At 47.0% G+C, this 14,112-nt stretch overlaps 1 protein-coding gene across 2 annotated transcripts in view; it reads left to right on the top strand.

Annotated features, from left to right (window-relative positions):
* The window catches only part of MME (membrane metalloendopeptidase), a 32,262-nt gene extending 18,894 nt beyond the window's left edge, over window positions 1–13,368 (top strand). For both annotated transcript variants that reach the window (XM_033069276.1, XM_033069275.2), the window contains exons 13-23: window positions 319–447; window positions 1,049–1,147; window positions 1,644–1,724; window positions 3,494–3,597; window positions 3,771–3,829; window positions 5,651–5,770; window positions 5,993–6,126; window positions 7,037–7,102; window positions 9,148–9,243; window positions 9,605–9,681; window positions 12,041–13,368. In XM_033069276.1, the coding sequence (XP_032925167.1) occupies window positions 319–447; window positions 1,049–1,147; window positions 1,644–1,724; window positions 3,494–3,597; window positions 3,771–3,829; window positions 5,651–5,770; window positions 5,993–6,126; window positions 7,037–7,102; window positions 9,148–9,243; window positions 9,605–9,681; window positions 12,041–12,140 (1,065 nt within the window). In that variant the 3' untranslated portion in view covers window positions 12,141–13,368. The remainder of the gene's footprint in view (window positions 1–318; window positions 448–1,048; window positions 1,148–1,643; window positions 1,725–3,493; window positions 3,598–3,770; window positions 3,830–5,650; window positions 5,771–5,992; window positions 6,127–7,036; window positions 7,103–9,147; window positions 9,244–9,604; window positions 9,682–12,040) is intronic.
* Window positions 13,369–14,112: the final 744 nt, after the last annotated feature.

The raw sequence follows: 14,112 nt of genomic DNA, 5'->3' as shown, positions 1-14,112 counted from the left end.
AGCACAGCATGGAGAGCTCCTCTGGTGTGTGAGCATAGAGTGGGGAGCTCTTCTGGTGTGTGAGCACAGCGTGGAGAGCTCCTCTGGTGTGTGAGCATAGCATGGAGAGCTCCTCTGGTGTGTGAGCATAGGGTGGGGAGCTGCTCTGGTGTGTGAGCATAGAGTGGGAGAGCTCCTCTGATGGAATGGCTGTGAGCATAGCATGGAGAGCTCCTCTGGTGGAATGGCTGTGTGCATAGGATGGGGAGCTCCTCTGGTGTGTGAGCACATGGTGGGGGCTCCTCTGCAGCCCCTGACCCTGCTGTGTCCCACCCCCAGGCCCTGTATGGCACCACGTCTGAGACTGCCGTGTGGCGCCGCTGCGCCAACTACGTCAACGGCAACATGGAGAGCGCCGTGGGCCGGCTCTACGTGCAGGAGGCCTTTGCTGGGGACAGCAAACATGTGGTAAAGCCCTCAGCCCCCCAGCCTGACTGCCACCAAAGTGCCATTTCATCACCGCCTTGTGCTTCCTGACACTGCTTTGGTTCTGGTTTTTATTATGGTGTGATCAAAGTGGTTTTGGTTTGGAAGTGTTTATTGAAGTGTTAATAAGGGTTATTACAAAGGTTGCAAAATGCAGGTTTTTATTAGAGTGTGAAATGTGAGGATTGCAGGTGCACAGCTGGAGGGAGAGAGGCTCCTGCCTGCTCTCTGAGCCAGGTCCAGGCTGTGCACGAGCCAAGCCTCACATCCCAGGAGCAGCACTCGCTGTTCTTTACAGCAGTTCACATCCTGCCACCACTGGACATGGGGACAATTGGTTACTCCTGTTTGCCTTCAGCCACACAGAAAGTTCCTGGAAATGGACCTGAAGTGAAGCCTTAGTTGACTGCAATCACCACTGGTGTGAAACAGCCCATTTTTGGGGTTGGCATAAACACAACAATTCCATCAGATGCACAACACCCAGCAGGGCAATGGCTGTCGGGTTTTGGAACCTGAATGACTGAATGCATTGCCCCCCATCTTACTCTGTGTGTTTGTAACATTCTGATGGTTTTTCCAGGTTGAAGAAATGATTGCAGATATTCGTGATGTGTTTATAAAAACCTTAGATGAACTTTCCTGGATGGATGCAGAGACCAAAAAGAAAGCAGAACAAAAAGTAAGTTCTGTCTGAAATACTGGTAATGTGTAGTTCTGTAAAAATGGGTATTTCAATTGTTTGTCCCGACCAAAATTAAGCAGTAACTTCTATCACTACATTATAATACAAACACATTTGTACTTGTGCTTATACAGGCACAGCAGCTTGGGAAGGGGCTCTGGAGATAGGCACACAAACTAGAAAGAATCTGTATACAAGATAAAGACCTTTCAGGAAAATCAGTGATTAAGGAACTAGATAATGAATACCTACAGGAAAACAATACTGAAAATGGGAAGGAATTCTGGTGATTTGACCAGCTATTAGGAGGAACAGGATAAAACGCATAAACTTGTGCTTTCAATGAATAAAAAATGTAAACAAAACCTATATATAATTAATATCCTGTGGTTTCTGCAGTGACTGCCATACTCCCATAGTGCCTTTTTTATATAATTTATTATTTAAAACCATGTCTGGATTTGCTATGGATATCAAATTTCCTTGTGCCTAGGCAAGAGCAATCAGAGAGAGGATTGGTTATCCCGATGAGATCGTGACAGATGACAACAAGCTCAACAGTGAGTACCAGGAGGTAAGTTTGCACAACAGACAGCAGAAACAGAAAAGGGTCCTCAGAGAAGAAAATGTGCATTTGCTTTCCTTGGCCCAGCGAGCCTCGTGCAGGTCCCAGCACAGCCCTGTGTGTGCCCAGCTGCAGGGGAAGGAGGAGGTGGGACAGCAGCCTGGTGGGGCTGAGCAGCTTGGGATGGGACAGCCAGCTTGGGATGGGACAGCCAGCTTGGGATGGGACAGCCAGTTTGGGATGGGACAGCCAGCTTGGGATGGGACAGCCAGTTTGGGATGGGACAGCCAGCTTGGGATGGGACAGACAGCATGGGATGGGACAGAGAGCTTGGGATGGGACAGACAGCTTGGGATGGGACAGACAGCACGGGATGGGACAGCCAGCACGGGATGGGACAGCCAGCTTGGGATGGGACAGCCAGCACGGGATGGGACAGCCAGCACGGGATGGGACAGCCAGCACGGGATGGGACAGCCAGCTTGGGATGGGACAGCCAGCTTGGGATGGGACAGCCAGCACGGGATGGGACAGCCAGCACGGGATGGGACAGCCAGCTTGGGATGGGACAGCCAGCTTGGGATGGGACAGCCAGCACGGGATGGGACAGACAGCACGGGATGGGACAGCCAGCACGGGATGGGACAGCCAGCTTGGGATGGGACAGCCAGCACGGGATGGGACAGACAGCTTGGGATGGGACAGACAGCTTGGGATGGGACAGCCAGCTTGGGATGGGACAGCCAGCATGGGATGGGACAGACAGCAGGGGATGGGACAGCCAGCACGGGATGGGACAGCCAGCACGGGATGGGACAGACAGCACGGGATGGGATGGGACAGCCAGCTTGGGATGGGACAGCCAGCACGGGATGGGACAGACAGCACGGGATGGGATGGGACAGCCAGCTTGGGATGGGACAGACAGCATGGGATGGGACAGACAGCATGGGATGGGACAGACAGCTTGGGATGGGACACCCAGCACAGGATGGGACAGCCAGCAGGGGATGGGACAGCCAGCAGGGGATGGGACAGCCAGCAGGGGATGGGACAGCCAGCACGGGATGGGACACCCAGCACAGGATGGGACACCCAGCACAGGATGGGACAGCCAGCACGGGATGGGACAGCCAGCACGGGATGGGACAGCCAGCACGGGATGGGACAGCCAGCACGGGATGGGACAGCCAGCACAGGACAGGACACCCAGCACTGGATGGTATGCCCAGCACTGGATGGTATGCCCAGCACAGGATGGTATGCCCAGCACAGGATGGGACAGGCTCTGAGGGCATTCCAAGGACCTGTCTGCATTCTGGAGGGTTATGTGAGGACAGGCATGGTGCCAGTGGCGTTCAGTGCAGCATTCCATCTGGCACAGGCTGGCCCAGCTCTGGCTGCAGTGCCTGCACAGGCACAGAGCTGACTCCAGCGTTCTGTCTGAGGTGCAGCTGCTCCTTACCAGACTGGTTTGCAGCAGGCATCTCCAGAGGTTAAGGTCAACACCAACAATTGCTGAACTCCACTCAAAATATGTATACAAAGGAAGAATGAAGAGCTCTGCAGAAAACACCCAGCTGCTAACAGATCCAGCTACAATATCAACTCTGTCATGGAGCAGAGCTCTGCAAACCAAAGTCTAATTGTAGATCAAAAAATACTCTTAGAAATGTGCTGCTTAGCTCACCATGCTCAAGACTAGATTTTCCTGATCCATGTCTTTTATCCCAAATCAGTAACACTACCACTAACTCCTCTTCACCCTTTATTTTTAGTTGAACTTCAAAGAAGAAGAATACTTTGAAAACATTATTCAAAATTTAGTATTTACCCAGAAGAAAAGGTTGAAAAAGCTTAGAGAAAAGGTGGACAAAGACGAGTAAGTATTTAATAATACCATGTCTAGTGTTTTATCCAGTTTGCACAGGAGAAGGTACCTTGCAACTTCAAATATCCTGTGATTCCATTACACAATTTCTAGGCTTATTCTAGCAATCATTAACTTTGCCATTAACAATTGAAAACTAACTTTTGTTCTTCTGGTGTTACCAGGTGGATAAGTGGAGCTGCTGTTGTCAATGCTTTTTACTCAGCAAGTAGGAATCAGATAGGTAAGGTTTGCCAATTTATTGATGCCCAAATTATCTATTTTTTTATATGTGGTATGTATGTACTTTTAAAATCAGGAAGTGAAACTCTCTGGATATTACAAGTTTGGGTATAAAGATTCCTAATGTCAGCCTACCCAAAACCCTCCATAGAAATAAAAAACCCAGTCCATTCTTGCTAAAGATTAGAACCCATGGAGGCCCCAAGGTTTCTCACCTTGTGAACCATCCCAGCTCCCTTCACAGTCACAACATTGATTGCACTTCTCCATATTTCTGTCACGTCCATTCTGCAAATAGTGTTTGAATTTTAGTCACAGACTGCAGTGTCCTTTCTAGGCCATCAGCAAGGGACAGTGATCCACCTGTAACTCCTGAAAACAAGTCTGAAAAAATGGAAAATCCTTGTTCTGCAGGGCTCTGCACAGACATGAAATGAGATTATTTCTTGACGGGAGCATTTAGCTCTTTACTGAACAGTTAACACAAAAACTTCCAGAAGGGTTTGTTTAAAATAGCTTTGTTCAGTAATTTGTAGGAAAGGAATCATGATGTGAAAGACTGAAACTGGTGACTGGCAGTTGATGTGAGTCATAAATTCTTACCTCACCCTTTAACTATGGCATGCACAGGATAATTAAAGCAGTCTGATCTTTAGAGTGATGTCTGAATTAGCTTAGAACTAGACTTTCAGAAAGCCCTCTGAAGGGCAGTTCAGTGAGCTGTGCTGTGCCCTGCAGTGTCCATCAGCAGCCCAGACCATGAGGAAGCCACCCCTGGTGGCTCTGGGGCTGCCCAGCCCTGACCCCCGTGCTGGGACTCGTGCAGGGGTCACTGCTGTGCCCTGCTCACCCCTGGCATCACCCTGCTGTCAGACCTGTGATTCCTGCTGGCAGGATAATCAGGGGGCATTTCCTTCCTTGTGAAACTGGCCCTGTGTGACAGCACCTGGCACACACAGCACAACTCCTTATTTCTAACCTGACCCTTGTTTTCTGGTTTTCCCATGGTTCTTTCTTGTCCTGAAAGAAATGAACATTTATACTGAAATGCAAGAAGTATCAATCTTCTTTCTTTTGCTGTCACCCAATTCCTTCTGTCTGTTTGAGCAGTGTAGAGTTACATCCACCTCCTTCCCAGGGAGAATGAATACTTTATATTGCCACAGCAGCAGGGACACAGGAAAATCCTTCACAAGATACTAAGTAGAACTGAATATTTTATAGTATTTTATTACTCATAATTTATAAAAAATATCAGAACTGCAATATGGTTTCTTTTTAAATGAATTGTTTTGCAGAAGCCTAGAAAAATGAGCAGAGAAGTGGGTAAAAGGAGCTGCTTTGTTCCAGTTCTTTTATTGACAGCTTAGCCTATTTTTTATTGATTCTAGTGGGAGTTACTTGTATTTTCAAGGGAGGAATAAATTCCTGTCTCTAAGATTGATTTATGATGGAATGATCAAATAATTTATTCTTCTTGGGGGACACCCTCCCACTTCTCACAATGTTGTGAGGTTTGTTTAACCATGAGACAGAAGTCTGTGAATGCTAAGTGATGTAAATTGGAACAAACTGCTTTTTCCTGCAGAGCAAAACAGTACCCAAGCAAAAGCTGCTGATGATTTTGGAAGTGTCTGAGGAGGGGAGGGGTCCTGCTGCTCTGTTCCTCCTGTCCCACAGCATTCCTGTGGCAGTCACTTGTTGCTGCTGGGAGAGCCGAGGGAACAGGCTGCTTTTGGTTGAAGCCCATAAAAATCTGCCCCTGCTGCACCTGCAGGATAACGAGGCAGGGCCTTAACTGTGCTGTGGCTTTTATTTTCAGTCTTCCCTGCGGGCATTTTGCAGCCCCCTTTCTTCAGTGCCTCCCAGCCCAAATCTCTGAATTACGGCGGCATAGGGATGGTGATCGGGCACGAGATCACGCACGGCTTCGACGACAACGGTGAGGCTGGGTGTGTGACGAGCACCAGTGCAGCTGCTCTGCATGCTTCAGTGCTCAGTCCTTCCAGGAGGGACATGGGTTTCCATGTGTGAGATCAAGCCTGGGTTCCTGAGGCATCACAGTGCTGCTCTCCCAACAGCACATCCAGAGCCTTCCTCGCTCCCCTCCTCACTGCACCAAAGGCTCTGTTCTTGTATAAATCATTCTAACGTGCTGTTCCAGGCAGGAATTTCAATGAGAACGGAGACCTGGTGGACTGGTGGACTGAAGAATCAGCAAGGAATTTCAAGGAGCTGTCCCAGTGCATGGTGTACCAGTATGGGAACTTCTCGTGGGACCTGGCAGGAGGACAGAACGTAGGTCCTGTTTGTGGGGCTCCCCACGCTACTTTGTGACACAGAACTGCTGGCAGGAAGGCACAAGAAGTTGTTTTTCTCAGTTCCACTGGCTGGCTTTTTACAGCCTGACATATTCCATCACACAGGACAGGGGAGAGAGAAAACTCCCAGCCCTGAGGTTTTCCCAAAACATGTGCTGAAGTGTGGGAGCTGAGAGAGAGGCCAGTGAAAATAGAAAGAAAATTTCAACATATTTTTCTGCCCTTTTATTCACACATTAAATTCAATCAAAGGATGATTCTAGATTTTGCAGCTTTGACTATCCTAAATCAGTATGTTGGACTAAAGGTTAAAATATGTTTTTTTTTAAATAGAGTTAGAGATTTCCCATTATCAAAGCTCCATCATCTTTGGTGATATTTGACTGACTTAGGAATACCTGCTAGAGAAATTCTATGTGTCTGGCTATCAGTAAGCCACTGAACTTGCCTACTATACAGAAAAATAATTGCCTGTTAAGAGACAGTTTCAGCATTTGGAGTTTGAATTTTAACTTGTCTACAGACTGCAGTTTCTGTTCATTTCCTTAGAACTGTGCTAAGAAACTGAGGATTAAAGACAAGGAGAAAAGAGGAAGGATAAATGAGTAATGACTAAGTAGCAGAAAATCTGGGTGACAGATACAGAGCCTACAAAGTTGCCTGGAGGGGAAGGAAGAGGATTAGATACACAATAGTATCTCAAAACAAGGATTTTGAAACAAGGGGGATAAGGACTTTTCAGAGATTTTAACATAATCTGCTGCTAAACCTTCAGATTTTAAGGTAATCCTTGCCTTTAAGAACTGGAAAATGTACAAAGTTTGATGTTACAGGTCCTGGGTGAGCTTTTCTTTCAGAAACCAATACCTTTCCTTTCCATTTCACAGCTGAGTGGAATCAACACACTGGGAGAAAACATTGCTGACAATGGGGGTGTGAGACAAGCGTACAAGGTAAGAAGTGCCCATTTTTCTGTTTTAGCTGGAACTGTCAGAGGTTAAAAAATCAGTTTCAGAGCCCTGGAAGAAGAAACACAATTTCTGTCTTAGGGGACCTACTGTGCCATCGAGGCCTGGATTAAAGCTACTGGCCAGCTGTGGTGTTTCTCTCATCCTGTTCATCATGTCAGGCTACAGATGACCTGTTCTAGGGAACTCTTTTTTTTTTTTTTTTTCCTTTGTGGATAAGGAATGTGTGGAATGGAAACATTCACTGGCTCACACTTGGACCATGACCTAAAGAAAGTGCTGATCCCAGCAGCTGTCTGCCTCTGGCTGTCTTTCCCCAGCTTTTCATGCCAGGAAGGAGGGGCAGGATGCCTTTCTTCTGACCCATAAACATGAACACTTTGCTTCTCATCCTGTACAGGTGACCTGGGCTCTCTGTACTGGTGTCCCAAGATTCAGAGGCACTGGACTCCCTGCACTAAGCCTTCCATGGGAGCTGGATGCTTTCTGGCTTTGCTTTCCTTCTCTTCCTCACACAGCTGCTGGACTCCCTGGACTGGCACTGTTGAGACTGACAGTCAGAGAGCCACAGGTTCTATTTGTGAGCATGGTCTGCAAGAGAGTAGCTCAGCCTCTCTATCAGCTTTTCTTGTTATTCACAAATCTGATGGCTGCAAGCCTGAACAGCCTGATCTCCTTCTCCTTCCCTGAGCACCTTCTGTGGCAGAATAATCAACACTTGACCACTGAGTGCTGTCACTGCTCAACAAAGAGCCTCTGGGGTGCATGGGCCAGCTCACACTGCTCCAAGTTCTCACTGGAAATGGACATGGTTGAGAGCAAAGACAATTATTAATGAGAGTTTAAGGAATGATTTGGAAGCCTAAAAGAGGCATCAGGCTTATTAGATTAGTCTGATCTTCAGTTGCTGGAATATTTGGGCAAAGCACAGAGCCATGAAAGGGGATATGCTTTCTGAAAGGAATGGGAGCAGCCAGAAAAATTAGATCAGAAGTATTAAGAATTACTGTGACATCATGTAAACAGTAAAAAAGGTCTGAAAGGAATCTTGAGAGGTCAATATTGCAGCTCCCTCTCCATGCAGGTGGAATCAGCCCCTTGTGCATCCTTCCAAGTCCCACGGGAGCGTTCCTGCTGCCTCCTCGTGGCACTCCCAGCGCCTCCAGCCGTGCAGAGACACCAATCTGCTCCTTTCTCTCCTGTGACCTTTCACATATTTGAAGACTTACATGCTTCAAGGCCCAGACTCCTCTCCTTTAGACTAAACAAACCCAATTCTTCCGATCTTTCCTCATAGGTCATGTTTGCTGGACCTCTGCTCGTTCTTGCTGCTTTCTTCTGGACTCTGGCCAGTTGGTCCACATCTTCCTTGAAGGGCAGTGCCCAAAACTGGACAGAGCGCTCAGCTGAGCCCTGGCCAGCGCCAAGTGGAGTGGAAGGATTACTTCTGAATTTCCTATAGGCCACTCCTGTTTACACATCCCAGTAGGGCACTTGCCTTTTTTTGCAGTGCTGTGGCACTGTTGGCTCTCGTTGAGCTGCTGTCCATGGAAACTTCCAGAGCCTTTTCCATGGACCTGCTATCTGTTCCTCAGCTGCAGATGATTGGCTTTGCTCGTGTGGTGCTTTGGCTCTGACTTCAGGCACAACCTGGCTCCAGCATCTTCCATCAGTGATGATACACTCACAACACATTGTTTGACACATCTCCATAAGAAACATGAAAGCAGATGGTTTTTCTGTGGCTTTAAGGTTTTAAAGTCTTCTGCAATTCTGTTTAAAAAAACCAAACCCCAAAAAGACCACAGTGGAATAAATCTCTTTGTCATAATTCAGCTTTAGGTAATTGGTAGCACAGAACTGAGAAATGGCCCTGTTGGCTTCTGCTTCAAGGTGGCACGTGTGGGATGGATGGCCAAGGGAGGCAACAATGAATTATGTCAAAGAGTCTGTGTTCCTCCTTGTCATCATTTCATTTTGACTGGAGAAAGGCTGGAAGTGGTAACATTTCTGCTCACTTCATTCTACAGGCTTATGAAAACTTTGTGAGAAAACACGGGAAAGAAAAGCTTCTTCCTGGTCTCGACATGAACCACAAGCAGCTGTTTTTCCTGAACTTTGCACAGGTATCCTTTGCTTCTTGCCTGAGGGCTTTGAAAACCACTTAACAGCAAGTCAGAACAGGCTGACTCCTGTGGGCTAAGAGCTGCAGAGCTGAGCAGTGTTCACTGCAAAGCAGTGAAAATAAAGTCTTGTTAGGTGATTTTATCTTCCCTAAAGAAATTAATTCAGCCACTCATAAGCCTGGTAGGAAGTGCCTTTGTCTGAGGACAATGACATACTTTTCTAGCAAAATACACCCTTTTTTCTCTGTGTTTTAATGTGGACTTTATTCTCATGAACATGAGGTGTTTCATAGTTAAATGGCAGCAGGTCTCTTTGTGTGAAACCTTAGGCTGATGCTGCTTTTGTTTGTTGCCTGTGCAGGTGTGGTGTGGAACGTACAGACCAGAGTATGCAGTGAACTCCATCAAGACAGACGTGCACAGCCCGGGCCAGTTCAGGTCAGCAAGGCACAGTTCCCGAGGGGGAACACCTGCAGCACGGTGGTTTGTGTGGGGCTGGGTGAGCCTGCCCTCCCAGGGCAGCTTTAACACACACACACACACAGGCAGAGCTCCACAGGCACAGGAAGGGTGTGGGATTGTTGTCTCATCCTTGAGAAGATCCAGCCTAATTCTGTGCACACTTTGAATAGTCTCCAGCACAGGACACACACCCCATCACCTGGCTGTCACTCTGTGGCTGTTTCTGCAGAGCCCCAGTGCCTGTGTCTGGGATCCAGGGCTCCTGCAATAGCTCCTGGTAGGGTTCTTGTACACCAACAGCACGGGGGAACTTCTGTCCTCCACTGAAGTCCTCCACTGAAGTCCCAGGCAGAATCAGTGGGAGATCACTGCCCTTGCCCTTAACAAACCCACGTGCTGTGGTACAACAGCAGAAGTGAATTTTGTGTGTGGTGTGCTCAGCCACCCTTCCAAGGTCAGCTGGGCTCAGTTCAGTAGAGCCATGCAGGAAATGGGGCTGCTCAAGGTGCAAGCCTTGGAGCCAGACTAGGATCTTTCCTTTTTGTCTGAAGTCAGAGCAGCCTATTCATCAGCAGTGTAACGATGTGCTCCAATAAACCTGTTTGGTCCAGTGCCACGATATCAGTGGTAGTGCAGCCATCACAGCATCTGCAGGCTCTGGAAAGCTGAATTATCTGCAGGCTCCCTGTCCACAATAGCCAAGTTCTCTGCTGATACAATCCACTACATTAATTCCAGCATCTTCCTTTCAGTGGCTTTTCACCAGATCTTGTTTGTCCCACACACTCAGCTATGCAGTGAAAGCAGTGAGCGTTCCCTCCTGCTCCTGCCCGCTCTCCCTGCGGGTGGTTGTGCTATCTGGGATCTCTCCCAGGGCAGCTGGTGCACCAGCTCCTACAGGCATTCCTGTCTGCTCTCAGTGCTAATGAGGCTCCAGAGGCTCCTCAGAACCTCAGCACATCTGATTTGGATGAGGCACAAAGCCTTTGAAGTTGGCTGGTTCGGCATCTCAGTGTAACAAGCTGTGTTTGTGTGTACCCTGGACACACTGCTGTGCTCTCTGTACCTCGGCAGGACAGGCTATAAACTTTATATGCAATGATACAAGTGCTCATGAGCAACCAGACAACATTCTTAGAGTGGGCAGTCATTGGCAGGATGAGGCCCCCTAAGAGCTCTAAAATAGAAAACATTTCGTGAGACATACCCACAAAATGAACACCTAATAACATCCTGCACAAGTGTCACAAAGGCTCCCAAGGTGCCTTTTTTGATTATTATTTTGCACTGACTGTGGCTGTTCCTCCTTACAAGTAGGACAGATAGCTCCTCATAAAAATTGTTAATTGCAGAGCATCCCATTTTAGCAGTTCTAGTTCACTGGAGCAGTGAAGCACAGCTAGATCACCAAAATGCAGGAGTTTTTGATAACACTTTTTCTGTGCCATCTCCTGTCCCACTGCTGGCTCCCAAGAGCAGGGAGTCACTTTTGGTTTTGTGGAACAGTGAAGTGTTGCAGGTGTCACTGCTGAACTTCACCTCAGTTTCTGCGGGCACACCCTGGTTCTAATGATGAACATAACTCTCAGAATAATCACTAATTACTCAAAGAAGCAGTTCTTTAAAGAACTTCTGGGCCACAATCAAAGTCCATCAGTGCCTGTATTTGACCTGTTTCCCTGCACAGGTATGTGCTGCTGTATCCCCCATGCTGAAGGAAAAGTGACTCTTGGCAGATCTGCTCACACATGTTCTAAATTACACACATAAAATCAGCCTTAGCTGGAATGGCTCAAACTCACTTGCCATGCTGAGTTGAAAGCCATTGTTTGTGTGAGTCTTTTTGCCAGGAAACTCATTCACTGGAAAATCTGTGCAGTACGCCCAGAGGAGCAGCATGAGCTCAGTTAAAACTTGGTTGGTGTAAAATGTAAATGAACATTCACTGATGAGTTACCACCACAGCCCTTGACCTCCGGGTCTTATTTTCCCTTCCCCAAGGAACTTGTCAGCAAAACGAAGCTGAAAAACTCCTTGGTGAAAACAAGCATCAGCTCTAGGTGAAAGAACTGGCTTGTGAGAGCCAGCCACGAGGAAGGGACAGGTCCTGTGGTTTTGGGGTTGCAATAGGGGCAAGATGAACTGAAGAAGAAAACAGGCAGCCCTTGAGGTGAAATGAAGCAACAGTCGGCGCTCAGCAGCAGGGCGTTCCCCACTGCAGTGGGGTGACACAACAAACAAGTTACAAAACATGGGTCATGCTGTTTGCCTCAAACCAGGGCGAGCAGCAATGACAGCAATGACAGCAATGACAGCGTGTTGCTTTGTTTTAAAGGGTCCTGGGATCACTGCAGAACTCCCCAGAGTTTTCAGAAGCCTTTTCATGCACCACCAGAGACAACATGAACCCTGCCAAGAAGTGCCGCGTTTGGTGACGGACTGCAACCTCAATCTCGAGGAGCTTTCCAGGAAAAGAGACCTTTCCAGCTGATTTTGAGAAGGGCAGGAGGGAAGAAAACGAGGAGAATACACTAGAGACATGGCTGTAATCCTTGGTAAACATGCAAACCCCGAATCATCACCCATCAGAGCACGGAAGGGCTGAGGCAGCGCTGGCTGCCTCTCCCCTGGAGCCCCCAGGACCTGACTCACCTGGCAGTGCACAGCCACACCTCACCTGTTTCCAACCCTGCCCCACAGCCAGTGGCTTTGTGGATTCATTTTTAAATGGCAAGGTGTCACACTTGACCTGCCCCCGGTGGGTTCCTGATCAGGAAGTCAATAACACACATTTTAGCCACCCTAACACAACAGAGACACCACAGTTTGTGTCAGTGTCAGACTCTGTACCCTCTGCTGTCATGGCAAACCTGTTCCACCAAATGTTTTCATTTTTACTTGAAACCATTTGTACAAGAGGAGTCCAAAGACCTGCTGTACTTCAGTAATTCTCACTAATTTCTCCAGAGTGTGTTACCTGAAGTCTCTATTCACAACAGTTAATTTACAGCTCTCCAGCCCAACTGAAATCGTAGGTAATTTATTAATGTCTGTACCTATAATCTGTAAAATTGTGATCAAAGACCCTTTCACCATTTTCTAAGCTTTTTCTTGCTTTCTCTAAAATTGCTCTTTTTTAAAGTTTCTAGTAATGTATAAATCATAGTTTTTATATTTAAATCTTGAGCTACACTTTTGACTTGAAGTATTGTAACATTTTATCAGTGGCTGCGTAGAACTGGGAAATTGGACTGAAGCATGGTATGAGGCAATGAGATAAAGCCTACAAAACTCAGTTCTCAGTGGAGGGCACAAACTTTGGAGTTTTCAGGCTGACTCTGTCAGTGCTTAGGCTCTGATCCTGCACATAACTTGTTCGTGTTCTGATCACTGCCAGTCCTCACATCAGGAAAGCTGCACAGCTGATTGCAAGAGTCTCAAGGAGCTTTAAGAGGGTAAAAGGCTTTAAATCTGCAATGATATGTATTAAACATTCTCATGCAGATTGCAAAGGAACTTACTGCTTTGTTTATCAAAGCAAAGACATTTCCAAACCAAGTACCAGATACTCAGATGACTGCTACAATAGGTCTATTTAAAAACCTATGTCCTTTTAGCTTTCTGAGTTTGTCATCTGATCAAAACGTTTTGATATTAAACTGAAATTATGAGCCAAATGCAGTGCGTGTTCTTCATAGGAATCAATGAAAATACAAACCAAAAATTCTCTGCAAATCAATGTCTGCCCCACAGCTCAGAGAACACAGAAAACAACAAACAAATTTCTCTCACAACTCCAGGATCGGCTTTGCCCAGGAACGAGACTCTCACGGAGAGGGGAAACCCAGAGCTCCTGGATTTTCACACAGAAACCAGCATTTCACACAGAAACCAGCATTTCACACAGAAACCAATATTTCACACAGAAACCAACATTTCACACAGGAACCAATATTTCACAGAGAAACCAGCATTTCACACAACAACCAACATTGCACACAGCAACCAGCATTTCACACAACAACCAACATTTCACACAGCAATCAACATTTCACAGAGACACCAACATTTCACACAGCAACCAACATTTCACAGGGAAACCAACATTTCATACAGCAACTAACATTTCACACAGAAACCAACATGTCACACAGCAACCAGCATTTCACACAACAACCAACATTTCACACAGCAACCAACATTTCACACAACAACCAACATTTCACACAGAAACCAGCATTTCACACAGAAACCAACATTTCACACAGCAACCAACATTTCACACAGCAACCAACATTTCATACAGAAACCAGCATTTCACACAACAACCAACATTTCACAGGGAAACGAACATTTCACACAACAACCAGCATTCTGCACAGCTGTGCACAGAACAAGGACCAAAAA

This window comes from Catharus ustulatus, chromosome 10 (assembly GCF_009819885.2).
Source record: "Catharus ustulatus isolate bCatUst1 chromosome 10, bCatUst1.pri.v2, whole genome shotgun sequence".
NCBI lineage: Eukaryota > Metazoa > Chordata > Aves > Passeriformes > Turdidae > Catharus > Catharus ustulatus.
This window is presented reverse-complemented; position numbering and strand designations above follow the sequence as displayed.